The sequence below is a fragment of the Pristiophorus japonicus genome, chromosome 27 (assembly GCF_044704955.1).
Source record: "Pristiophorus japonicus isolate sPriJap1 chromosome 27, sPriJap1.hap1, whole genome shotgun sequence".
Classification (NCBI taxonomy): Eukaryota; Metazoa; Chordata; class Chondrichthyes; family Pristiophoridae; genus Pristiophorus; species Pristiophorus japonicus.
In genome coordinates, this window is record NC_092003.1 from 8461647 (window position 1) to 8487036 (window position 25390).

Consider the following 25390-nt stretch of genomic DNA (forward strand, 5'->3'; position numbering starts at 1 on the left):
GTGGAGGGGTAGGGGGGGTTTGGGGGGGCGGGGAAAGAGTAGACAATGATGGCCATCTCTGCAACATACTTCGCCGGGTGCGGCAGGCCGGAGATATTCAACCATGGCAGGCGTGCGGCGAGGAACGGCAGCGACGGATTGGTTGCTACGTATTGATAATCGAGCCAATGGGATCGGGCAGCACTGACTGAGGCCGGTCGGCCGATTGTGCTTGGTCCGGGACTGTGAAAGAGCCATCCGATGTATCCCACTCCGTCTACTCCCACTGCCCTGAAAATCATTCTCCTTCAAGCATTTACCCAATCCCCTTGTGAAAGTTACTATTGAATCTGCTTCCACCTGCTTTCAGGCAGCGCGTTCCAGATCACAACTTGCTGCGTGACCCAAAAAACAATTCTAATTCCACCCCAGGCTTTTTTTGTCAATAGTCTTACATCTGTGTCCCCTGGTTACTGGCCCTCCAGCCAGCAGAACCATTTTCGACACATTAACTCTGCTGTAATTTTGAACACCTTTATTAAGTCTCCCCTTAGCCTTCTCTGCTCTAAGAACAACCCAGGAATATCGGGAAAGGATGAACAGGCAGGTTCTCTTTCCTCTTGAAAAGAGAAGGCTGAGGGGTGACCTAATAGTAGTCTTTAAAATGATGAAAGGTTTTGATAGAGTGCATACAGAGAGAGTGTTTCCACTTGTGGGGAAGGGCATAACTAGAGGCCATCAATATAAGATAGTCACCATCACCCCCTGTGCTCGCTGCCCCCGTGTCCTAACTCGCACCGAGTCCCGCTCACCCATCACCCCCTGTGCTCGCTGACCCCGTGTCCTAACTCGCACCGAGTCCCGCTCACCCATCACCCCCTGTGCTCACTGCCCCGTGTCCTAACTCGCACCGAGTCCCGCTCACCCATCACCCCCTGTGCTCACTGCCCCGTGTCCTAACTCGCACCGAGTCCCGCTCACCCATCACCCCCTGTGCTCACTGCCCGTGTCCTAACTCGCACCCAGTCCCGCTCACCCATCACCGCCTGTGCTCGCTGCCCCGAGTCCTAACTCGCACCGAGTCCCGCTCACCCATCACCCACTGTGCTCGCTGACCTACATTGGTTCCCGGTTAAGCAACGCCTCGATTTCGAAATTCCCATCCTTGTGTTCACATTCCTCCATGGCCCTCGCCCCTCCCTATCTCTATAATCTCCTCCAGCCACATAACCCCCCGCCGAGATCTCTGCGCTCCTCTAATTCTGCCCTCTTGAGCATCCCTGATTATAATCGCTCCACCATCGGTGGCCGTGCCTTCAGCTGCCTGGGCCCCAAGCTCTGGAACGCCCTCCCTAAACCTCTCCGCCTCTCTTTCCTCCTTCACGACGCTCCTTAAAACCGACCTCTTTAACCCAGCTTTTGGTCAACTGTCCCTAAATGTATCCTTATGTTCTCGGTGTCAGATTCCGTTTGATAATCGCTCCTGTAACAGTTTACTACGTTAAAGGCGCTGTATAAATGCAGGGGGGCAGCCCCCTGCTGGCGGTCACTGCCCTGCATGGAACGTGACTGAGCATGTAGCCCCATCCGGGGGTCAGGACAGGAAAAGGACTGAGTTCAGCTGTGCAGCTCACCCAGACATCATGCACTGTCTCCGATATAAGGTTACATAAGAAATAGGAGCAGGAGTAGGCCATACGGCCCCTCGAGCCTGCTCCGCCATTTAATATGATCATGGCTGATCCGATCATGGACTCAGCTCCACTTCCCCGCCCGCTCCCCATAACCCCTTATCCCCTTATCTGTTAAACTGTCTATTTCTGCCTTAAATATATTCAATGTCCCGGCTTCCACAGTTCTCTGAGGCAGCGAATTCCACAGATTTACAACCCTCTGAGAGAAGAAATTTCTCCTCATCTCAGTTTTAAATGGGCGGCCCCTTATTCTAAGATCGTACCCCCTAGTTCTAGTCTCCCCCATCAGTGGAAACATCCTCTCTGCATCCACCTTGTCAAGCCCCCTCATAATCTTATACGTTTCGATAAGATCACCTGAATTCCAATGAGTAGAGGCCCAACCTCCTCAACCTTTCCTCATAAGTCAACCCCCTCATCCCCCGGGATCAACCCAGTGAACCTTCTCTGAACTGCCTCCAAAGCAAGTATATCCTTTCGTAAATATGGAAACCAAAACTGCACGCAGTACTCCGGGTGTGGCCTCACCAATACCCTGTGTAACTGTAGCAAGACTTCCCTGCTTTTATACTCCATCCCCTTTGCAATAAAGGCCAAGATACCATTGGCCTTCCTGATCACTTGTTGTACCTGCATACTATCCTTTGGTGTTTCATGCACAAGTACCCCCAGGTCCCGCTGTACTGCGGCACTTTGCAATCTCTCTCCATTTAAATAATAACTTGCTCTTTGATATTTTTTCTGCCAAAGTGACCAATTCGGGGGCCAACAGTCCTATTGATCGTATTAAATGGTGGAGCAGGCTCGAGGGGCCGTATGGCCTACTCCTGCTATCTATGTCTAATGTTCTTATAAACCCCGCGGCACTCTAAAGCGCCCCGTGCAGCCGGTGAGCCGGCCGTTAAAGCAGAAAAACCGCGGGCGTGTGGAATTTGGAACGGCCTGTTGAAGGCAGCGTGCAGTGCGAAAGACGACTAGCGGGAATATTGGTGTGTGGGGATAAGCGGTGTTTGTGGCAGACAGCGAGAGACCCAACGACCATTAGTTTGCGGGAGGAGGGACCTCCCTTAAAAATAAAAACACGCACCATCTCTTAACGCTTCTTCACGCTTTAAAGTTTAAATAAAAATAATCGCGCCTGGATTAAATAACTTCACACACACACACACACACACACACAAACACGCGTGGCACTGGGTGAGGATTTGCAGACGCTCCCTTACAAAGCTGGGACTAAGGGAGCGTCACCGAGTTTAACTTCGAACAAAAACGTGAAATGCGGCCCCATGGCGGTAACAATGGCGGGAAGGTCCCAACGGTGGCAGACGGGAAGGCGTGGGCCGTGTCGGAGAGCGGGGGAGGACCCGCCAGCCCCCGATGGGTGGTCCGCCTTCCCCTAACCCCCCCCCTCCCCCGCCAGTCACTGGCCAAACATGCCCCTGTACATCATCTTCTCCTTCTCATAGTACCGGCTGAGTCGTAGCTCCGTCTCCTGGATATACCGCTTGACATTGGCATCTGTGGGAGGGGAAAGCGGGTAAAGGGGTCAGCTCTGGGTGATCATTTCATTTTATTTTTGACAGCGCTGTACCGCCCTCAGGGGGCATCACTCTCGCCTCCGAGTCAGAGGGTTGTGGGTTCGAGACCCACTCCAGGGACAGTCCCGGTGCCAGTGCTGAGGGAGTGCTGCACTGTCGGAGGAACAGTACTGAGGGAGCCCCTCCGACAGTGTGGCGCTCCTTCAGTGCCGCCCCTCCGACAGTGCGGTGCTCCCTCAGTACCGCCCCTCCGACAGTGCGGCGCTCCCTCAGTACTGCCCCTCCGACAGTGCGGCGCTCCCTCAGTACTGCCCCTCCGACACTGCGGCGCTCCCTCAGTACCGCCCCTCCGACAGTGCGGCGCTCCCTCAGTACTGCCCCTCCGACACTGCGGCGCTCCCTCAGTACCGCCCCTCCGACAGTGCGGCGCTCCCTCAGTACTGCCCCTCCGACAGTGCGGCGCTCCCTCAGTACCGCCCCTCCGACAGTGCGGCGCTCCCTCAGTACCGCCCCTCCGACAGTGCGGCGCTCCCTCAGTACCGCCCCTCCGACAGTGCGGTGCTCCCTCAGTACTGCCCCTCCGACAGTGCGGCACTCCCTCAGTAGTGCCCCTCCGACAGTACTGACACGGCTGACACTGATTAAATCGGATGGAAGGGACCGAGATGGGCCAAATGGCCTCCCTTGGCCAATAAGGACCCTTACCGTTCGGGCAGATCTTGGCAGCCGCTGTGAGATAGTGTCGAGCTCGGTCATAGTCTCCGATGTTGTAGAGAGCCACTCCAGCTCGGTACAGAGCCTTGCTGTTGTCAGCTTGTCGGTCCAACACCTTCATGCAGTAGTCCCTGACACGCTCGTAATTCACCTTTTCGGACAGGAGGAGGCAGGCTGGAGGGGAGAAAGACAGCCAGCCATCAAACCGCCTCTGCCCATACTCTGCAACTGAGACACCATTGAGCCATACGTTGGGACATAGAAACAAGAGGAGGCCAGTCAGCCCCTCCAGCCCGTTCCGCCACTCGATGAGATCACGGCTGATATGCAACCTAACTCCATCTCCCCGCCTTTGGCCTATATCCCTTAATCCCTTTGCTTAACAAATATCCATCAACCACCGACTTAAAATTAATTGACCCAGCATCGATTGCCGTTTGCGGAAGAGAGTTCCAAATCTCTGCCACCCTCTGTGTGTAGAAATGTTTCACAACTTCACTCCTGGAAGGCCGGGTTCTTAATGTTTACACTCTGCCCCCCTAGTCCTGGACTTCCCAACCAGCGGATATAGTTTCTCTGTATCTACCCTTATCTGTCACCCTTTATATCTTGCAAACTTCAATCAGATCACCTCTTAACCTTCTAAATTCTAGGAAATAAGACCCGAGCTTGTGTAATCTCTCCTCGTAACTGAACCCCTGGAGTGCGGGTAACATTCTGGTAAACCTACGCTGCACTCCCTCCAAGGCCAATTTACCCTCCCTAAGGTGTGGTGCTCAGTACTGCTCCAGGTGTGGGCTAACCAGGGCTTTGTACAGCTGCAGCATAACTTCTACCCCCTTGTATTCTAGTCCTCTCGATATAAAGACCAGCATTTATATCGAGCCTTTGATTATTTTCTGTACCTGGTCAGGACATTTTAATGATCTTTTCACCTAGAACACAAGAACATAAGAGATCGGAGCAGGAGTCGGCCATTCGACCCCTCGAGCCTGCTCCGCCATTCAACACGATCATGGCTGATCTGATCATGGACTCAGCTCCACTTCCCCGCCCGCTCCCTTGACTCCCTTATCGCTCAAAAATCTGTCTCTCTCCGCCTTAAATATATTCAATGACCCAGCCTCCACAGCTCTCTGGGGCAGAGAATTACACAGATTTACCAGAAGAAATTTCTCCTCATCTCCGTTTTAAATGGGCGACCCCCTTATCCTGAAACGATGCCCCCGCAGTTCTAGATTTCCCCCACGAAGTGAAACCTCCTCTCTGCATCTACCCTGTCCAGCCCCCTCAGAATCTTATTCGTTTCAATAAGATCACCTCTCAGTCTCATGAGTAGAGGCCCAACCTGCTCAACCTTTCTTCATACGACAACCCCCTTCATCTCAGGAATCAACCGAGTGAACCTTCTCTGAACTGCCTCCAGTGCAAGTGTATCCTTCCTGCAAGACCATCAGCAGGCCGGGGCCATTGGAGGGAGCAGCGTACGGCGGTATACCATGGCAGGGAGCAGCGCGTGCTGCTGCAGGAGGGCGACGGCTGACTGCAGGGCAGGCAGGTACAGCAGGAGCGGCGAGGTCATAAGAACTTAAGAAATAGGAGCAGGAGTAGGCCATATGGCCCCTCGAGCCTGCTCCGCCATTCAATAAGATCATGGCTCCCTATAACCCCTTATTCCCTTATCGATTAAGAAACTGTCTGTCTCTGTCTTAAAGATATTCAATGTCCCGGCTTCCACAGCTCTCCAAGGCAATGAATTCCACAGATTTACAACCCTCTGAGAGAAGAAATTTCTCCTCATCTCAGGTCGGGGCGAAGGAGCGGCGAGAGTTCGTAGAGGGAAGTGATCGGGGCACGGGAGAGGCGTGAGTTCGGGGCCCAGAAGAGGCGAGGGCCCAGAGGCAGCACAGGCCCAGCCCACACTGCGATATAGAAACATAGAAAATAGGTGCAGGAGTAGGCCATTCGGCCCTTCGAGCCTGCACCACCATTCAATAAGATCATGGCTGATCATTCCCTCAGTACCCCCTTTCCTGCTTTCTTTCCATACCCCTTGACCCCTTTAGTCGTAAGGGCCACATCTAACTCCCTCTTGAATATATCCAATGAACTGGCCTCAACAACTCTCTGCGGTAGGGAATTCCCACAGGTTAACAACTCTCTGAGTGAAGAAGTTTCTCCTCATCTCAGTCCCAGACTGTGTCCCCTGGTTCTGGACTTCCCCAACATCGGGAACATTCTTCCTGCATCTAACCTGTCCAGTCCCGTCAGAATTTTATATGTTTCTATGAGATCCCCTCTCATTCTTCTAAATTTCAGTGAATACAGGCCCAGTCGATCCAGTCTCTCCTCATATGTCAGTCCTGCCATCCTGGGAATCAGTCTGGTGAACCTTCGCTGCACTCCCTCAGTAGCAATAACGTCCTTCCTCAGATTAGGAGACCAAAACTGAACACAATATTCCAGGTGAGGCCTCACCAAGGCCCTGTACAACTGTAGTAAGATCTCCCTGCTCCTATACTCAAATCCCCTAGCTATGAAGGTCAACATACCATTTGCCTTCTTCACCGCCTGCTGTACCTGCATGCCCACTTTCAATGACTGATGTACCATGACACCCAGGTCTCGTTGCACCTCCCCTTTTCCTAATCTGCCGCCATTCAGATGATAGTCTGCCTTCGTGTTTTTGCCACCAAAGTGGATAACCTCACATTTATCCACATTATACTGCATCTGTCCTGCATTTGCCCACTCACCTAACCTGTCCAAGTCACCCTGCAGCCTCTTAGCGTCCTGTGTGCGCACTAGGTCCGTGCAGCAGAGCAGGTCTCCAGTCGTCCTGGTTAACCCCCTTGCCACTGGACCAAGACCTCGCTCTGTCAAGCCCGTGTGGTGGCTGGTGTGCAACGGCCAACCCACGTTAAAAAAATCCACCCACAGGCATCTTCCACCCTTCAGGATGTAGTTCGGGATCCGGAATATTAGGTCCTTCATTGAAACACCTTTTTCGGTGTGGAAGCAAGCCATCCTCGTTTCGAGGGAACGCCTATGATGATGATCCCTCCTTAAAGAAGGAGCCAAAACCTGGACCAAGTCTTTTAGGACCTCCACTGTTGTTAGGTTTGCATCCTTGTTCTATCCTGTTTAGTACCAAAACGGATGACCTCACATTCAAATCCATCAATTTTTTCCATTCACCTAATCTATTGATACCCCTTTGTAATTTTATGCTTTCAGCTACACTGCCTACAATGCCGCCTATCTTTGTGTCATCGGTAAATTTGGATGTGTGGCTCTCGATCCCATCATCTACATCGCGAATAAGTTTGCAAATGGCCCGGATTCCTTCCCTGGGCCTCAGCGCCCCCTAGGGTTAGGGACAGGGGAGTGCAGAAATAGCGGGTTCCTGCTCCTGACTGCCCCCTGCTGGTAACTTCCTGCATTACAACAGCGAGAACCCAGAGGTCGGGACATCCGTGAGACAAAGGTCCTCTACCAACCTGCCCCCTGCCACACAGCACTGCCCCCACCCCACCCCACAGTTATCAAAATTCCCCACGAGGCCTTGGACAACGTGGACCATTTCCCATACCTCGGGAGGACGAGATCCAACACCGCCTCCAGTGCGCCAGTGCAGCCTTCGGCCACCTGAGGAAAAGAGTGTTTGAAGATCAGGCTCTCAAATCCACCACCAAGCTCATGGTCTACAGGGCTGTAGTGATACCCGCCCTCCTGTATGGCTCAGAGACGTGGACCATGTACAGTGGACACCTCAAAACACTGGAGAAGTACCATCAGCACTGCCTCCGCAAGATCCTGCAAATCCCCCGGGAGGACAGACGCACCAACATCAGCGTCCTCGACCAGGCCAACATCCCCAGCATCGAAGCACTGACCACACTCGACCAGCTCCGCTGGGCAGGGCCACATTGTCCGCATGTCCCCGACACGAGACTCCCAAAGCAAGCGATCTACTCGGAACTCCGACACGGCAAGCGAGCCCCAGGTGGGCAGAGGAAACATTTCAGGGACCACCCTCAAAGCCTCCCTGATAAAGTGCAACATCCCCCACCGACACCTGGGAGTCCCTGGTCCAAAGACCAGTCCGCCCTAAGTGGAGGAAGTGCATCCGGGAGGGCGCTGAGCACCTCGAGTCTCGTCGCCGAGAGCGTGCAGAAACCAAGCGCAGGCAGCGGAAGGAGCGTGCGGCAAACCAGTCCCACCCTCCCCTTCCCTCAACCACTGTCTGTCCCACCTGTGACAGGGACTGTGGTTCCCGTATTGGACTGTTCAGCCACCTGAGAACTCACTTTTGGAGTGGAAGGATTTCGAGGGACTGCCTATGACGACGATGAATAAGTTTGCAAACGGCCCGGGTTCCTTCCCTGGGCCTCAGCGCCCCCTAGGCTAGGGACGGGGGAAGTGAAGAAATAGCGGGTTCCTGCTCCTGACTGCCTCCTGCTGGTAACTTCCTACATTACAACAGCGACTACACTTCAGGAATACTTCACTGGCCGCAAAGCGCTTTGGGACGTCCGGTGGCTGCGAAAGATGCAGTGTAACCGCAAACCCTTTCTTTCTTTGATTTTTACGAGCGTGTTTGGATGGTGGACGGGGCTCGGCTCTGCTGCGCTCCCCCCACGGTTGAGCAGTCCGCCTAAACTCGCGCGTGGGGAGTGGCTGCCTCCACAGTATTTTGCTGTTTTTTCTGCTCGCTCAGCAAAATAATCAAAGTCTTTGGGGGGCGGGGGGGGGGGGGGAAAAACCTCTAACACAGCGGCTGCAAGATGTTTACTAATTCACAGAATGGTGGATTGATACAGCCATTCGGCCCATCGTGCCTGTGCCTGCTCTTTGAACTAGCGATCCGATTAGTCCCACTCCCTGCCCCCCCCCGCAAATCTTTTCCCTTCAAATAGTTATCCAATTCCCGGTTTGAAAGTTACCATTGAATCTGCTCCCACCGCCCTTTCAGGCAGCGCGTTCCCGATCACAACAACTCGCTGCGTAAATTAAACTCTCATCTCCCCTTCTGGTTCTTTTGCCACTGATCTTAAATCTCTGTCCGTCTGGTTACCGACCCTCATAGAATCACAGAAATTCACGGCACGGAAGGAAGCCATCTCGGCCCACCGTGTCCGCGCCGGCCGACCAAGAGCTACCCAGTCCTAATCCCACTTTCCCGCTCTGGGTCCGTAGCCCTGTCGGCTATAAGCGCACATCCAAGTACTTTTTAAAGGGTTTCTGCCTCTACCACCCTTTCAGGCAGTGAGTTCCGCCCCAGAACCCCACCACCCTCTGGGCGAAGACATTTCCCCTCAAATCCCTTTGGAAGCGGGAACAGCTTCTTATTTACTCGCTCAAAACGCTTAAGGATTTTGAAACCCTCAATCAAATCTCCTCTTAATCGTCTCTGCTCTTGGGAGAACCACCCCAGCTTTGCCAGTCTCTCCACGTCACTAAAATCGACCATCCCCGGGACCGTTCTACTAAATCTCCTCTGCACCCTCTCCAAGGCCGTGACGTCCTTACTAAAGTGCGGTGCCCAGGACTGGGCACAGTTCTCTGGCTGGGGCCTAACCAGTGTTTTACAGAGACAAGCCGTCAAATTGGTTATCTGAGGGTGGATAAATTCCAGTCAGCACAGTGAGCACCTTGCATCTGATTTCGGAATTTTGTAATTTGAGGTTGTGAACATAGCAGGAGGAGGAGGCCATTCGGCCCCTCGAGCCTGCTCCACCATTCAGTGAGATCACGGCTGACCTTCGAACTCAACTCCACTTTCCCGCCCGATCCCTTGATTCCCCTAATATCCAAAAATCTATCGATCCCAGCCTTGAATACACCCAACGACTGGGCCTCCACAGCCCTCTGGGGCAGAGAATTCCAAAGATTCACCCCCCTCTGAGTGAAGAAATTCCTCCTCATCTCAGTCCTAAATGGCCGACCCCTTATCCTGAGACTGTGTGACCCCCTGGTTCTAGACCCCCCCAGCCCGGGGGGGAAACACCCCCCCTGCATCCTACCCTGTCAATCCCCTCTCAGAATCTTACACGTTTCAACGAGATCACTCCCATTCTTCTAAACTCCAGAGAGTAGCAGCCCATTCTACACAATCTCTCCTCATTGGACAACCCTCTCATCCCAAGAATCAGTCTGGTGAACCTTCGTTGTACCGCCTCCAAGGCAAGTATATCCTTCCTTAGATAAGGAGACCAGAACTGATCGAGCATTATCTGCTTTTTGCGGAAGACAGTTCCAAACTTCTACCGCCCTTTGTGTGCACAGAGAGAATGTTCCCACTTGTGGGGAAGAGCATAACTAGAGGCCATCGATATAAGATCGTCACCCAGAAATCCAATGGGGAATTCAGGAGAAACTTCTTTACCCCAGAGAGGGGTGAGAATGTGGAACTCGCTGCCACAGGGAGGGGTTGAGGCGAATAGTATCGATGCAATGCTGCGTGCAGTTTTGGTTTCCATATTTACGAAAGGATATACTTGCTTTGGAGGCAGTTCAGAGAAGGTTCACTCGGTTGATTCCAGGGGATGAGGGGGGTTGGCTTATGAGGAAAGGTTGAGGAGGTTGGGCCTCTACACATTGGAATTCAGAAGAATGAGAGGTGATCTTATCGAGACGTATAAGATTATGAGGGGGGCTCGACAAGGTGGATGCAGAGAGAATGTTTCCACTGATGGGGGAAGACTAGAACTAGGGGGCATGATCTTAGAATAAGGGGCCGCCCATTTAAAACTGAGATGAGGAGGAATTTCTTCTCTCGGAGGGTTGTAAATCTGTGGAATTCGCTGCTTCAGGGAGCTGTGGAGGCCGGGACATTGAATACATTTAAGACAGAGATAGACAATTTCTTAAACGATAAGGGAATAAGGGGAACGGGCGGGGAAGTGGAGCCGAGTCCATGATCGTATCGGCCATGATCGTATTGAATGGCGGAGCAGGCTCGAGGGGCCCTATGGCCGACTCCTGCTCCTATTTCTGATGTAAACCGATCTGCGATTCTACCGACGGGACGGAGGAGAGGAAACAGCAGCCAGTCGCTCAGTACCCGCTAGGTTGTTGTAACAGTCGCACGTGGTGGTGTGGAGTAACTCCGTCTGCTCGGTGCTCAGCTTGACCTTCTCGACGCCAAACGCCTCCAGGGGGGTGGGCTCCTCGGGGTCCAGGCCCCTCAGATGCATGAGCGCCCAGTGGTACCTGCTAATGGCCTCGCGCACCTTCTTCTGCTTGAAGTGCTGGTTGCCCTCCACCTTGTATTGAATGGCTTGTTGAATTCGAGTCTCGAACTGGTCCTCGCGCCGATTCTAGACAAGGGGGGGGTGAAAAGAGTTAGCGTGGGGATCTCAGAAATATTCCCGCCAAATTTAACTCCCCTCCCCACTCCTTGCTGGGGTACGGAGTCCCAGTGACCACTGAGACCCCAGTGGGCATTATTGAGGTGGCGAGGCCTATTCCCAACCTCGCCCGTCTCCGCCTCCTGCCTCAGCTCATCCGCTGCTGAAGCCCTCATCCGTACCTCTGTTACCTCCACACTTGACTATTCCAATGCACTCCTGGCCGGCCTCCCACATTCTACCAGACGTAAACTGGAGGTGATCCAAAACTCGGCTGCCCCCGTGTCCTAACTCACACCGAGTCCCGCTCACCCATCACCCCCCTGTGCTCGCTGTCCCGTGTCCTAACTCGCACCGAGTCCCGCTCACCCATCGCCCCCTGTGCTCGCTGTCCCGTGTCCTAACTCGCACCAAGTCCCGCTCACCCATCACTCCCTGTGCTCACTGCCCCCGTGTCCTAACTCGCACCGAGTCCCGCTCACCCACCACCCCCTGTGCTCGCTGCCCCCGTGTCCTAACTCGCACCGAGTCCCGCTCACCCATCAACCCGTGTGCTCGCTGCCCCCGTGTCCTAACTCGCACCGAGTCCCGCTCACCCATCAACCCGTGTGCTCGCTGCCCCCCGTGTCCTAACTCGCACCGAGTCCCACTCACCCATTACCCCCTGTGCTCGCGGACCCGTGTCCTAACCCGCACCGAGTCCCGCTCACCCATCACCCCCTGTGCTCGCTGACCTACATTGGCTCCGGGTCTGGCAACGCCTCGATTTTCAGATTTTCATCCTTGTTTTCAAATCCCTCCATGGCCCTCGCCCCTCCCTATCTCTGTAATCTTCTCCAGCCCCACAACCCCCCAATATCTCTGCGCTCCTCTAATTCTGCCCTCTTGAGCATCCCTGATTATAATCACTCCGCCATTAGCGGCCGTGCCTTCTGTTGCCTGGGCCCCAAGCTCCCTAAACTTCTCCGCCTCTCTCTCCTTCTTTAAAAGCTTTAAGTTTAAAACCTATCTTTTGGCCCTGTCCTACTATCTCCTGATGCGGTTCGGTGTCAAGCTTTGTTTGATAATGCTCCTGTTAAACGCCGTGGGATGTTTTCCTACATTGAAGGCGCTGTATAAATGCAAGCTGTAGTTGTGGTTATTCGACCATGGGTGGTATCACAGTTGTCCTCACCTTTCCAGCTGGAGGCTCTCGATCGTGCTCGGGAGGGGGGACCCTGGCTGACTCCCCTCATCCCCACAAATGGAGGGACAACCGAGGCTGTCAGTAACCTCCCCCTCCCCCCCCCCCCCCCCCCCCCCTTAATACGCAGGTCGAGAATAGCGGTCGGAGCAGAGGCAGCAAGTGACACAGCTCGGGTCTGCAATGGAGGGCTCATAAAACGTTCGCAAGTAAAGAGAAGGCGCAGGCCTGACCTGATAGAGGCCTTAAAATTTATGAAGGGGGTTCGATCAGGTAGACGTAGAGAATATGTGCCACTTGTAGTTGAGACCAGAACTAGGGGTCATAAGATGGAACAGCGTGGTTACACTCGGTGCTACTCCATCTTGCATTTATATAGCGCCGTTCACGGCCACCGGATGTCCCAAAGCGCTTTACAGCCCAATGAAGTACAGTTTTGGAGTGCAGTCGCTGTTGTAATGTGGGAAACGCGGCAGCCAATTTGCGCACAGCAAGCTCCCACAAACAGCAATGTGATAATGGTCGGATAATCTGTTTTAGCGATGTTGGTTGAGGGATAAATATTGGCCCCAGGACACCGGGGAGAACTCCCCCTGCTCTTCATCGAAATAGTGCCATGGGATCTTTTACATCCACCCGAGAGGGCAGACGGGGCCTCTGTTTAACGTCTCATCCAAAAGACGGCACCTCCGACAGTGCGGGGCTCCCTCAGTACTGCCCCTCCGACAGTGCGGCGCTCCCTCAGTACTGCCCCTCCGACAGTGCGGCGCTCCCTCAGTACTGCCCCCTCCGACAGTGCGGCGCTCCCTCAGTACTGCCCCTCCGACAGTGCGGCGCTCCCTCAGTACTGCCCCTCCAACAGTGCGGCGCTCCCTCAGTACTGCCCCTCCGACAGTGCGGCGCTCCCTCAGTACTGCCCCTCCGACAGTGCGGCGCTCCCTCAGTACTGCCTCTCCGACAGTGCGGGGCTCCCTCAGTACTGCCCCTCCGACAGTGCGGCGCTCCCTCAGTACTGCCTCTCCGACAGTGCGGTGCTCCCTCAGTACTGCCCCTCTGACAGTGCGGCACTCCCTCAGTACTGCCCCTCTGACAGCGCAGTACGGCACTCCCTCAGTACTGCCCCTCCGACAGTGCGGCGCTCCCTCAGTACTGCCCCTCCGACAGTGCGGCACTCCCTCAGTACTGCCCCTCTGACAGTGCGGCACTCCCTCAGTACTGCCCCTCTGACAGCGCAGTACGGCACTCCCTCAGTACTGCCCCTCCGACAGTGCGGCACTCCCTCAGTACTGCCCCTCCGACAGTGCGGCGCTCCCTCAGTACTGCCCCTCTGACAGTGCGGCACTCCCTCAGTACTGCCCCTCCGACAGCGCAGTACGGCACTCCCTCAGTACTGCCCCTCCGACAGCGCAGTACGGCACTCCCTCAGTACCGCCCCTCCGACAGCGCAGTGCGGCACTCCCTCAGTACCGCCCCTCCGACAGCGCAGTGCGGCACTCCCTCAGTACCGCCCCTCCGACAGCGCAGTGCGGCACTCCCTCAGTACAGCCCCTCCGACAGCGCAGTGCGGCGCTCCCTCAGTACTGCCCCTCCGACAGCGCAGTGCGGCACTCCCTCAGTACTGCACTGCGAGTGTCGGCCTGGATTTATGTGTTCAAGTCTCTGGAGTGGGGCTCGAAACCACAACCTTCGGACTCAGAAGCGAGCGAGAGATACGCACTGAGCCACAATGAGGCACATTTTGGAGTGTGCTCACTGTTGTAATGTGGGAAACGCAGCAGCCAATTTGCGCACAGCAAGCTCCCACACACAGCGATGTGATAATGACCCAGATCATCTGTTTTAGTGATGTTGGTTGAGGGATAAATATTGGCCCCAGGACACCGGGGAGAACTCCCCCTGCTCTTCTTCCAATAGTGGCCCCGGGATCTTTTACATCCGCCCTGCTCTCCTCTCCCACCTGCTCCGTGCCCCCCCCCGGCTCCCTCTCACCTGCGTTGCCATGGCTCTGGCAGTAACCCGGCAACTTCCTGCCCCGGCAACCGTGCAAACTGCCTGTGACCTCACCCTGCACCCTGACCCGGAAGTGAACATCAGGAGCCCTGCCCAGGGCTGAAGCCAGCCTGGGATCTGCCATTCCTTTCCCCCCCCTTGTCATGTGACCAGCACCAGTCTGGGCTCTGCCCCTTGTCATGTGATCAGGGCCCACTACACAGGCAGACAGAGACAATTGCTTTGAATAATGTGTGTTTTCCCTCTTGTAGAAAGACAAATTATTTGCCTTTCCCCTCAATCTGGGACCCCAAAATTCATCTTTTGCTCAATTCAATAATTAAACAGGTCAGGAATGGGAATAATTCAATAGATTGATTAAATTTATATGGCGCCTTTCACACCTCAGGACGTCCCAAAGCGTTTTACAGCCAATTTTTGGACTGCAGTCACTGTTGTAATGTGGGAAACGCCAATTTGCGCACAGCAAGATCCCACACACAGCAATGTGATAATGACCCAGATCATCTGATTTAGTGATGTTGGTTGAGGGATAAATATTGGCCCCTTTACATCCACCTGAGAGAGCAGACGGGGCCTCAGTTTAACGTCTCATCTGAAAGACGGCCCCTCCGACAGTGCGGCGCTCCCTCAGTACTGCCCCTCCGACAGTGTGGTGCTCCCTCAGTACCGCCCCTCCGAAAGTGCGGTGCTCTCTCAGTACCGCCCCTCTGACAGTGCGGCACTCCCTCAGTACTGCCCCTCCGACAGTGCGGCACTCCCTCAGTACTGCCCCTCCGACAGTGCGGCGCTCCCTCAGTACTGCCCCTCCGACAGTGCGGCGCTCCCTCAGTACTGCCCCTCCGACAGTGCGGCGCTCCCTCAGTACTGCACTGGGATTGTCAGCCTAGTTTCATGTGTTCAAGACCCTGGAGTGGAACTTGAACCCACAACCCTCTGAGTCAGAGGCAAGTGTGCTGCCCACTGAGCCACTGGCCTTCATTGGAGCTGTTTGTACGTCGCCCTTGAAGCCTCAGTTAGAATCACAGAAATTTACAGCACGGAAGGAAGCCATTTCGGCCCATCATGTCTGTGCCGGCCGACAAAGAGTCATCCAGCCTATTCCCACTTTCCAGCTCTCGGTCCGTAGCCCTGTAGCTTACGGCACTTCAAGTGCATATCCAAGTACTTTTTAAGTGCGTTTTACAGGCAATGAATTACTTTTGAATTGTGGGAAATGTGGCAGCCAATTTGCGCACAGCAAGCTCCCACAAACAGCAATGTGATAATGACCGGGATGTTGGTTGAGGGATAAATACTGACTGCACGTAAATGCACCCCATCTGTATAAGAACATAAGAAATAGGAGCAGGAGTAGGCCATTCGGCTCCTTGAGCCATTCAATAAGATCATGGCTGATCTACCTCAACTCCACATTCCTGCACTGTCTCCATATCCCTTAAAATCCAAAAATCTATCGATCTCAGCCTTGAATATACTCAACGACTGAGCCTCCACAGCTCTCTTGGCCAGAGAATTCCAAAGATTCACCACCGTCTGAGTGAAGAAATTCCTTCTCATTACAGTCCTAAATGGCCGACCGCTTATTCAAGGCTGACACTTCAGTGCAGTACTGAGGGAGCGCCGCACTGTCGGAGGGGCAGTACTGAGGGAGCGCCGCACTGTCAGAGGGGCAGTACTGAGGGAGCGCTGCGCTGTCGGAGGGGCAGTACTGAGGGAGCGCTGCGCTGTCGGAGGGGCAGTATTGAGGGAACGCCGCACTGTCGGAGGGGCAGTACTGAGTGAGCGCCGCACTGTCGGAGGGGCAGTACTGAAGGAGTGCCGCAGTGTCGGAGGGGCAGTATTGAGGGAGCACCGCACTGTCGGAGGGGCAGTACTGAGGGAGCGCCGCGCTGTCGGAGGGGCAGTACTGAGGGAGCGCCGCACTGTCAGAGGGGCAGTACTGAGGGAGCGCTGCGCTGTCGGAGGGGCAGTACTGAGGGAGCGCTGCGCTGTCGGAGGGGCAGTATTGAGGGAACGCCGCACTGTCGGAGGGGCAGTACTGAGGGAGCGCCGCACTGTCGGAGGGGCAGTACTGAAGGAGTGCCGCAGTGTCGGAGGGGCAGTATTGAGGGAGCACCGCACTGTCGGAGGGGTAGTACTGAGGGAGCGCCGCGCTGTCGGAGGGGCAGTACTGAGGGAGCCCCGCACTGTCGGAGGGGCAGTACTGAGGGAGCGCCGCACTGTCGGAGGGGCAGTACTGAGGGAGCGCCGCACTGTCGGAGGGGCAGTACTGAGGGAGCGCCGCACTGTCGGAGGGGCCATCTTTCGGATGAGACGTTAAACCAAGGCCCCATCTGCTCTCTCAGATGGACATGAAAGACATGGCACTATTGGAAGAAGAGCATGGCACTATTGGAAGAAGAGCAGGGGAGTTCTCCCCGGTGTCCTGGGGCCAATATTTATCCCTCAACCAACCTCACTAAATCAGATAATCTGGGTCATTATCACATTGCTGTGTGTGGGAGCTTGCTGTGCGCAAATTGGCGTTTCCCACATTACAACAGTGACCACACTCCAAAAAGTACTTCATTGGCTGTAAAGCGCTTTGGGACGCGCGGTGGTCATGAAAGGCGCTATATAAATGCAAGTCTTTCTTTCTTTCAATCAGCACTTGATTGTCGATGATCAAATTTCTTTTCTTTTTACAGACAGAAAGAAGTTTCAAAGTTCCAGTGCTGGAGGGTTACAAATAGCCGTAGCATTTATTTACTGAGAAGAAATCAAACAAAAGGGGCAGTCTGTACACAGAGCCAGCACAGCACAGCGAGTTGCTAACACAGCATTCTGGAAACTCTTTGCCCGTGAGGTACAGGTCCGTGTCCCTGCAGGGGGAGTTTGGAGGGACATAAATGCGCTATTGTCGACATCAGAGGAGGACATCGCCACCTGGCTGTGACTTCGAATGGCCGCCGGCGAGCGAACGAGTTTGCTCAGTGGTCTGCCCGTTCATAAATCGATTCTGAAAGAAACGCAAAGGGCAGCTGTGAGAGTGTGGCCGCGGGCAAACGAGCGAGCTAGCGGAGAAAATTGCTTCAATACCATTACCAGCATTCCCTCAAGCTCGTCGATCTCCTCCTTATCCAACAGCGCCCTGTAAAACACAGGCATCAGCAAGGGTGCAGGTTACAGTCAGTGCATTGTGGCACGCTTTCCTCAACAACAACAACTTATATTTATATGGCGCCTTTAAAATACTAAAACGTCACACGGCGCTTCACAGCAGTGTTATAACACAAAACAGATACATTTGACACTGAGCCGCAGAAGAAGAAATAACGGCAGGGTCAAAGAGGTCAGTTTTAAGGAGCGTCTTCAAGGAGGAGAGGTTTAGGGAGGGAGTTCCAGAGCTTGGGGCCCAGGCAGCTGAAGGCACAGCCACCAATGGTGGAGCGATTATAATCAGGGATGGTCAGGAGGGCAGAATTTGAGGAGCGCAGAGATCTCGGGGGGGTTGTGGGGCTGGAGGAGATTACAGAGATAGGGAGGGATTTGTAAACAAGGATGAGAATTTTGAAATCCTCATAGAAAATTACGACACAAGAGGCCATCGTGTCCGCGCCGGCCGACCAAGAGCTACCCGGCCTAATCCCACTTTCCAGCTCTCGGTCCGTAGTCCTGTAGGTTACAAGTGCACATCCAGGTACTTTTTAAATGTGGTGAGGGTTTCTGCCTCTACCACCCTTTCAGGCAGTGAGTTCCAGCCCAGACCCCCACCACCCTCTGGGTGAAGAGAAGACATTTCCCCTCAAATCCCCTCTAAACCTTCCCCCAATTACTTTAACTCTGTGCCCCCTGGTTGTTGACCCCTCTGCTAAGGGAAATAGGTCCGTCCTATCGACTCTATCCAGGCCCCTCATCATTTTATACACCTCAATCAGGTCTCCCCTCAGCCTCCTCTGTTCCAAGGAAATCAACCCCAGCCTATCCAATCTTTCCTCATCGCTAAAGTTTTCCACTCCTGACAACATCCTCGTAAATCTCCTCTGTACCCTCTCTAGTGCAATCACATCTTACATAGAAACATAGAAAATAGGTGCAGGAGTAGGCCATTCGGCCCTTCGAGCCTGCACCACCATTCAATAAGATCATGGCTGATCATTCACCTCAGTACCCCTTTCCTGCTTTCTCTCCATACCCCTTGATTCCTTTAGCGGTAAGGGCCACATCTAACTCCCTCTTGAATATATCCAATGAACTGGCATCAACAACTCTCTGCGGTAGGGAATTCCACAGGTTAACAACTCTCTGAGTGAAGAGGTTTCTACTCATTTCAGTCTTAAATGGCTTACCCCTTATCCTTAGACTGTGTCCCCTGGTTCTGGACTTCCCCAACATCAGGAACATTCTTCCTACATCTAACCTGTCCAGTCCCTTCAGATTTTTATATGTTTCTATGAGATCCCCTCTCACCCTTCGAAATTCCAGTGAATACAGGCCCAGTCAATCCAATCTCTCCTCATATATCAGTCCTGCCATCTCGGGAATCAGTCTGGTGAACCTTCGCTGCACTCTCTCAATAGCAAGAACGTCCTTCCTCAGATTAGGAGACCAAAACTGAACACAATATTCCAGGTGAGGCCTCACCAAGGTCCAGTACAACTGCAGCAAGACCTCCCTGCTCCTATACTCAAATCCCCTAGCTATAAAGGCCAACATGCCATTTGCCTTCTTCACCGCCTGCTGTACCTGCATGCCAACTTTCAATGACTGATGTACCATGACACCCAGGTCTCGTTGCACCTCCCCTTTTCCTAATCTGCCGCCATTCAGATAATATTCTGACTTTGTTTTTGCCACCAAAGCGGATAACCTCACATTTATCCACATTATACTGCATCTGCCATGCATTTGCCCACTCACCTAACCTGTCCAAGTCACCCTGCAGCCTCTTAGTGCCCTCCTCACAGCTCACACCGCCACCCAGTTTAATGTCATCTGCAAACTTGGAGATATTACACTCAAATTCCTTCATCTAAATCGTTAATGTATATCGTAAATAGCTGGGGTTCCAGCACTGAGCCCTGCGGCACTCCACTAGTCACTGCCTGCCATTTTGAAAAGGACCCGTTTATCCCGACTCTCTGCTTCCTGTCTGCCAACCAGTTCTCTATCCACGTCAGTACATTACCCCCAATACCATGTGCTTTGATTTTGCACACCAATCTCGTGTGTGGGACCTTGTCAAACGCCTTTTGAAAGTCCAAATACACCACATCCACTGGTTCTCCCTTGTCCACTCGACTAGTTACATCCTCAAAAAATTCTAGAAGATTTGTCAAGCATGATTTCCCTTTCATAAATCCATGCTGACTTGGACTGATCCTGTCACTGCTTTCCAAATGCGCTGCTATTACATATTTAATAATTGATTCCAACATTTTCCCCACTGCTGATATCAGGCTAACCCGTTTTCTCTCTCCCTCCTTTTTTAAAAAGTGGTGTTACATTAGCTACCCTTCAGTCCATAGGAACTGATCCAGAGTCGATAGACCTGTAATGCGGTGACCAGAACTGCGCGCAGTACTCCAGCTGTGGCCTAATTAGTGTTTTATACAATTCAAGCATAACCTCCCCCCACCCCCCCACCCTGCTCTTGTATTCTATGCCTCGGCTAATAAAGGAAAGCATTCCGAATGCCTTTTTAACTACATTATCTACCTGGCTTGTTACGTTTGAGGATCTGTGGACATACACTCCTATATTCCCAGTCTGCACCAATGTTCACGTTAAGCTGCCCAGCAATCTGGAATCCTGAGCAGCTGGACCACCAACTTTCAAATGGAAAATATAACACCCAAGAAGAAAAATTAAAGAGGGAACATTGGCCCCCATGACCAATCAAGTGGCTGTTCTTCCTGTGTGAGGCCAGAGCTACTCGGCCATGGGGGGGGGGCATCGCAGACAAGCATGATCCTTTCGATACTGGTTGCTTATTTTAAATGGTGGTGATGGGGTGGGGGAGGGTGACGGCTGGCTGGGTCATCTTCTGGATGGCACTGAGGCACACTGCCGCCTGCTCCCTGCCCCGGCTGATGCCAGGAGAAAACTGGGTGGTATGTAGCAGGATCCCACCAGGGCTGAGTGGTCAACATAAGAAATAGGAACAGGAGTCGGCCATTTGGCCTCTCGAGCCTGCTCCGCCATTCAATACAATCAGGGCTGATCTGATCATGGGCTCAGCTCCACTTCCCTGCCCGCACCCTTTACTCCCTTATCGCTCAAAAATCTGTCTATCTCCGCCTTAAATATATTCAATGACCCAGCCTCCACAGCTCTCTGGGGCAGAGAATTCCAGAGATTTACAACCTTCTGAGAGAAGAAATTCCTCCTCATCTCTGTTTTAAATGGGCGGCCCCTTATTCTGAGACTATGCCCCCTAGTTTTAGTTTCCCCTATGAGTGGAAACATCCTCTCTGCATCCACCTTGTCGAGCCTCTCATTATCTTATGTTTCGATAAGATCACCTCTCATTCTTCTGAACTCCAATGAGAATAGGCCCAACATATCTTTATTAGTCAACCCCTTCATCTCCGGAATCAACCTCGTGAACCTTCTCTGAACAGCCTCCAAAGCAAGTATATCCTTCCTTAAATACGGAGACCAGTACTCCAGTTGAAGCAAGACTTCTCTGCTTTTATACTCTATCCCCCTTGCAATAAAGGGCAAGATTCCATTTGCCTTCCTGATCACTTGCTGTACCTGAATACTAACCTTTTGTGTTTCATGCACAAGGACTCTCAGGTCAGGGCATTTATCAATTCAAACCATCAGGGGGAGCCAGAGCGCAGTTTACAGTCGGTTTATGCGTCAGTCGTGGCTTAGTGGGCAGCACTCTCGCCTCCGAGTCAGAAGGTCGTGGGTTCAACTCCCACTCCAGGGACTTGAGCACAGAAATCTAGGCCAACTTTCCCAGTGCCAGTAGTGAGGGAGCGCCGCACTGTCGGAGGGGCAGTACTGAGGGAGCGCTGCACTGTCGGAGGGGCAGTAGTGAGGGAGCGCCGCACTGTCGGAGGGGCAGTACTGAGGGAGCGCTGCACTGTCGGAGGGGCAGTACTGAGGGAGCGCCGTACTGAGGGAGCGCCGCACTGTCGGAGGGGCAGTAATGAGGGAGCGCCGCACTGTCGGAGGTGCAGTACTGAGGGGGCGCCGTACTGTCGGAGGGGCAGTACTGAGGGAGCGCCGCACTGTCGGAGGGGCAGTACTGAGGGAGCGCCGCACTGTCGAAGGGGCAGCACTGAGGGAGCGCTGCACTGTCGGAGGTGCAGTACTGAGGGAGCGCCGCACTGTCGGAGGGGCAGTACTGAGGGAACGCCGCACTGTTGGAGGGGCAGTACTGAGGGAGCGCCGCGCTGTCGGAGGTGCAGTACTGAGGGGGCGCCGTACTGTCGGAGGGGCAGTACTGAGGGAGCGCCGCACTGTCGGAGGGGCAGTACTGAGGGAGCGCCGCACTGTCGAAGGGGCAGCACTGAGGGAGCGCTGCACTGTCGGAGGTGCAGTACTGAGGGAGCGCCGCACTGTCGGAGGGGCAGTACTGAGGGAACGCCGCACTGTTGGAGGGGCAGTACTGAGGGAGCGCCGCACTGTCGGAGGGGCAGTACTGAGGGAGTGCCGCACTGTCGGAGGGGCAGTACTGAGGGAGCGCCGCACTGTCGGAGGGGTAGTACTGAGGGAGCGCCGTACTGTCGGAGGGGCAGTACTGAGGGAGCCCCGCAGTGTCGGAGGGGCAGTACTGAGGGAGCGCCGCACTGTCGGAGGGGCAGTACTGAGGGAGCGCCGCACTGTCGGAGGGGCAGTACTGAGGGAGCGCCGCACTGTCGGAGGGGCAGTACTGAGGGAGCCCCGCAGTGTCGGAGGGGCAGTACTGAGGGAGCGCCGCACTGTCGGAGGGGCAGAACTGAGGGAGCGCCGCACTGTCGGAGGGGCAGAACTGAGGGAGCGCCGCACTGTCGGAGGGGCAGTACTGAGGGAGCGCCGCACTGTCGGAGGGGCAGTACTGAGGGAGCGCCGCACTGCTTGTCGGATTAAACATTAAACCAAGGCCCACGTCTGCCCTCTGGGGCAATCGTAAAAGATTCCAACAGCCACGATTGGAAGAAAAGTTCTCCCTGGTGTCCTGGGGCCAATATTTATCCCTCAACCAAGATCACTAAAACAGATGATCTGGATCATTATCACATTGCTGTGTGTGGGAGCTTGCTGTGCACAAATTGGCTGCTGCGTTCCCTACATTACAACAGTGAGTCCATTTCAAAAAAAATAGTACAGGCAACTCTCGATTATCCGTACACAGATCCAACAGAAAACCGTTGTAACGGGATTTAAAATTCTGTTGCTAACAAGTGAAAAGACAGCCCCAAATAATTTGGAAAAATCTCCTTCCACTGTGCTCATTTGTATTTGCTCATTCTCTCTCGCACACTCTCTCTCCCTCCCTCGCACACTCTCTCTCTCTCTCGCGCTCTCGCGCTCTCTCTCTCTCTCTCGCACTCTCTCTCTCTCTCGCACTCTCTCTCTCTCTCTCGCACACTCTCTCTCTCTCTCGCACACTCTCTCTCTCTCTCTCTCGCACACTCTCTCTCTCTCTCTCGCACATTCTCTCTCTCTCACTCACACTCGCACATTCTCTCTCTCACTCACTGTAAAAATCACCCTCCTCTGCCCTTGCTTTGCTTGTGTGCGCGCGCTGCTGCAGCCGCTGTCTGTCGCGGCCGCTGCTGACGTTGGGAACGGGGGCAGTGCCGGCACCGGGTTCCCGGCACAGAACCTGTACATGCATGCTGGTAATGTCCATCTTTTGTTATTGTTTGTATTGACTCATTAAAGTTTTAACTTTAAAATGTAGACTCACTCTAACGGAAAAATCGTTTCCCTGAAATAGCCCAATAGAAACATAAAAAATAGGTGCAGGAGTAGGCCATTCGGCCCTTCAAGCCTGCACCATCATTCAATATGATCATGGCTGATCATGCAACTTCAGTACCCCATTCCTGCTTTCTCTCCATACCCCTTGATCCCTTTAGCCATAAGGGCACATCTAACTCCCTTTTGATATCTAACGAACTGGCCTCAACAACTTTCTGTGGCAGAGAATTCCACAGGTTCACCACTCTCTGGGTGAAGAAGTTTCTCCTCACCTCGGTCCTAAATGGCTTACCCCTTATCCTTAGACTGTGACCCCTGGTTCTGGACTTCCCCAACATCGGGAACATTCTTCCTGCGTCTAACCTGTCCCGTCCCGTCAGAACTTTATATGTTTCTATGAGATCCCCTCTCATCCTTCTAAACTCCAGTGAATATAAGCCTAGTCGATCCAGTCTTTCTTCATATGTCAGTCCCGCCATCCCAGGAATCAGTCTGGTGAACCTTCGCTGCACTCCCTCAATAGCAAGAATGTCCTTGCTCAGATTAGGAGACCAAAACTGAACACAATATTCAAGGTGTGGCCTCACCAAGGCCCTGTACAACTGCAGTAAGACCTCCCTGCTCCTGCACTCAAATCCTCTCGCTCTGAAGGCCAACATGCCATGTGCCTTCTTCACCGCTTCTGCCCCTGCATGCCAACTTTCAATGACTGGTGAACCTTCGCTGCACTCCCTCAATAGCAAGAATGTCCTTCCTCACATTAGGGGCCCGAATAATCCAGAGTTGCCTGTACTTCATTGGCTTTGGGGTTAATAAGTGCAAGGTTTTCATTCTTGCTTATAGTCGGGACATTACGGTAAGTGCTAGGCGCGGCTGCTGTTGGGGGGGGGGGGGTATTACGGTAGCCCCGCCCCTCTCCGGTCCGGCGGCGGCGGGCTCATGAATATTAATGAGCGCTCATGCATATTCCGATCAGCACCTCTCCAGGCCGACGTTCATGTGGCGGACATTACGGGTGAGGGCCCGGGTGACGGCGGTGAGCTGGCACAGGGCGGCGGTCAGCACGGCCGCCTCGGTGTGGCCGGCGGGCAGCTGGCTGAGGAGGCCGCTCTGGCCGTGTGCCTCCAGCTCCAGCTCCAGCTCCAGCTCCCGCTCCGTCGCCGGCCCCGAACTCCTTCTCGCCGCCCGGCCGCTCCAATCGCCCGCCTCCGCCATTTGCAAAAGTAAAAAATGGACGTCGGGAGAAGCCGAGCTGACGCGGCTGCGTCATCGCGGCACGCCGACGCGACGGCGTCATCGCCGCGCGGGGTTGTGGGAGTTGTAGTCCCTTTTTTTCCAGAGCTACTTGAGCACAAGCCATCTTCATCATAGCTCCCTCCAAACATAGAAAATAGGTAGAAACATAGAAAATAGGGGCAGGAGCAGGACATTTGGCCCTTCGAGGCTGCACCACCATTCAATATGATCATAGGCAGTCCCTCGGAATCGAGGAAGACTTGCTTCCACTCTTGGCATGAGTTCTTGGGTGGCTGAACAGTCCAATACCAGAGCCACAGTCTCTGTCGCAGGCGGGACAGACATTCAATATGATCATGGCTGATCATTTTTGCAACTTCAGTACCCCATTCCTGCTTTCTCTCCATACCCCTTGATCCCTTTAGCAGTAAGGGCCACATCTAACTCCCTTTTGAATATATCTAACGAACTGGCCTCAACAACTTTCTGTGGTGGAGAATGCCACAGGTTCACAATTCTCTGAGTGAAGAAGTTTCTCCTCATCTCGGTCCTAAATGGCTTACCCCTTATCCTTAGATTGTGACCCCCTGGTTCTGGACTTCCCCAACATCGGGAACATTCTTCCTGCATCTAACCTGTCCAATCCTGTCAGAATGTTATATGTTTCTATGAGATCCCCTCTCATTCTTTTAAATTCCAGTGAATATAAGCCTAGTCGATCCAGTCTTTCTTCATATGTCAGTCCTGCCATCCCGGGAATCAGTCTGGATGATGAGGATG

The 25390-nt window shown here is 53.7% G+C and overlaps 2 protein-coding genes across 2 annotated transcripts in view; one reads left to right on the forward strand and one right to left on the reverse strand.

Moving 5' to 3' along the window:
* The window catches only part of LOC139239343 (dapper homolog 2-like), a 25770-nt gene extending 23119 nt beyond the window's left edge, over positions 1–2651 (forward strand). The window contains exon 4 of the mRNA XM_070868018.1: positions 2548–2651. Within this exon, the coding sequence (XP_070724119.1) occupies positions 2548–2651 (104 nt within the window). The remainder of the gene's footprint in view (positions 1–2547) is intronic.
* Positions 2652–2766: 115 nt separating this feature from the next.
* Positions 2767–14527, reverse strand: LOC139239297 (tetratricopeptide repeat protein 9C-like). The gene is made up of 4 exons (XM_070867970.1): positions 14450–14527; positions 10992–11247; positions 3917–4099; positions 2767–3191 (listed from the first exon to the last, which is right to left on the reverse strand). Exons 1-4 carry the CDS (start codon positions 14459–14461, stop codon positions 3094–3096), a joined length of 549 nt encoding a protein of 182 aa, XP_070724071.1. The 5' UTR covers positions 14462–14527; the 3' UTR covers positions 2767–3093.
* Between the last annotated feature and the right edge of the window lie 10863 nt (positions 14528–25390).

Bases quoted from the DNA above. Each gene is read 5' to 3' on its own strand.
- LOC139239297 (XM_070867970.1), bottom strand. The intron at 4,100-10,991 runs GTACTGAGCGAC...TCTCCCCTCCAG, and splicing joins CTGTTACAACAACCTAGCGG to CCTGCCTCCTCCTGTCCGAA. The intron at 3,192-3,916 runs GTAAGGGTCCTT...CCCCTCCCACAG, and splicing joins TGCCAAGATCTGCCCGAACG to ATGCCAATGTCAAGCGGTAT.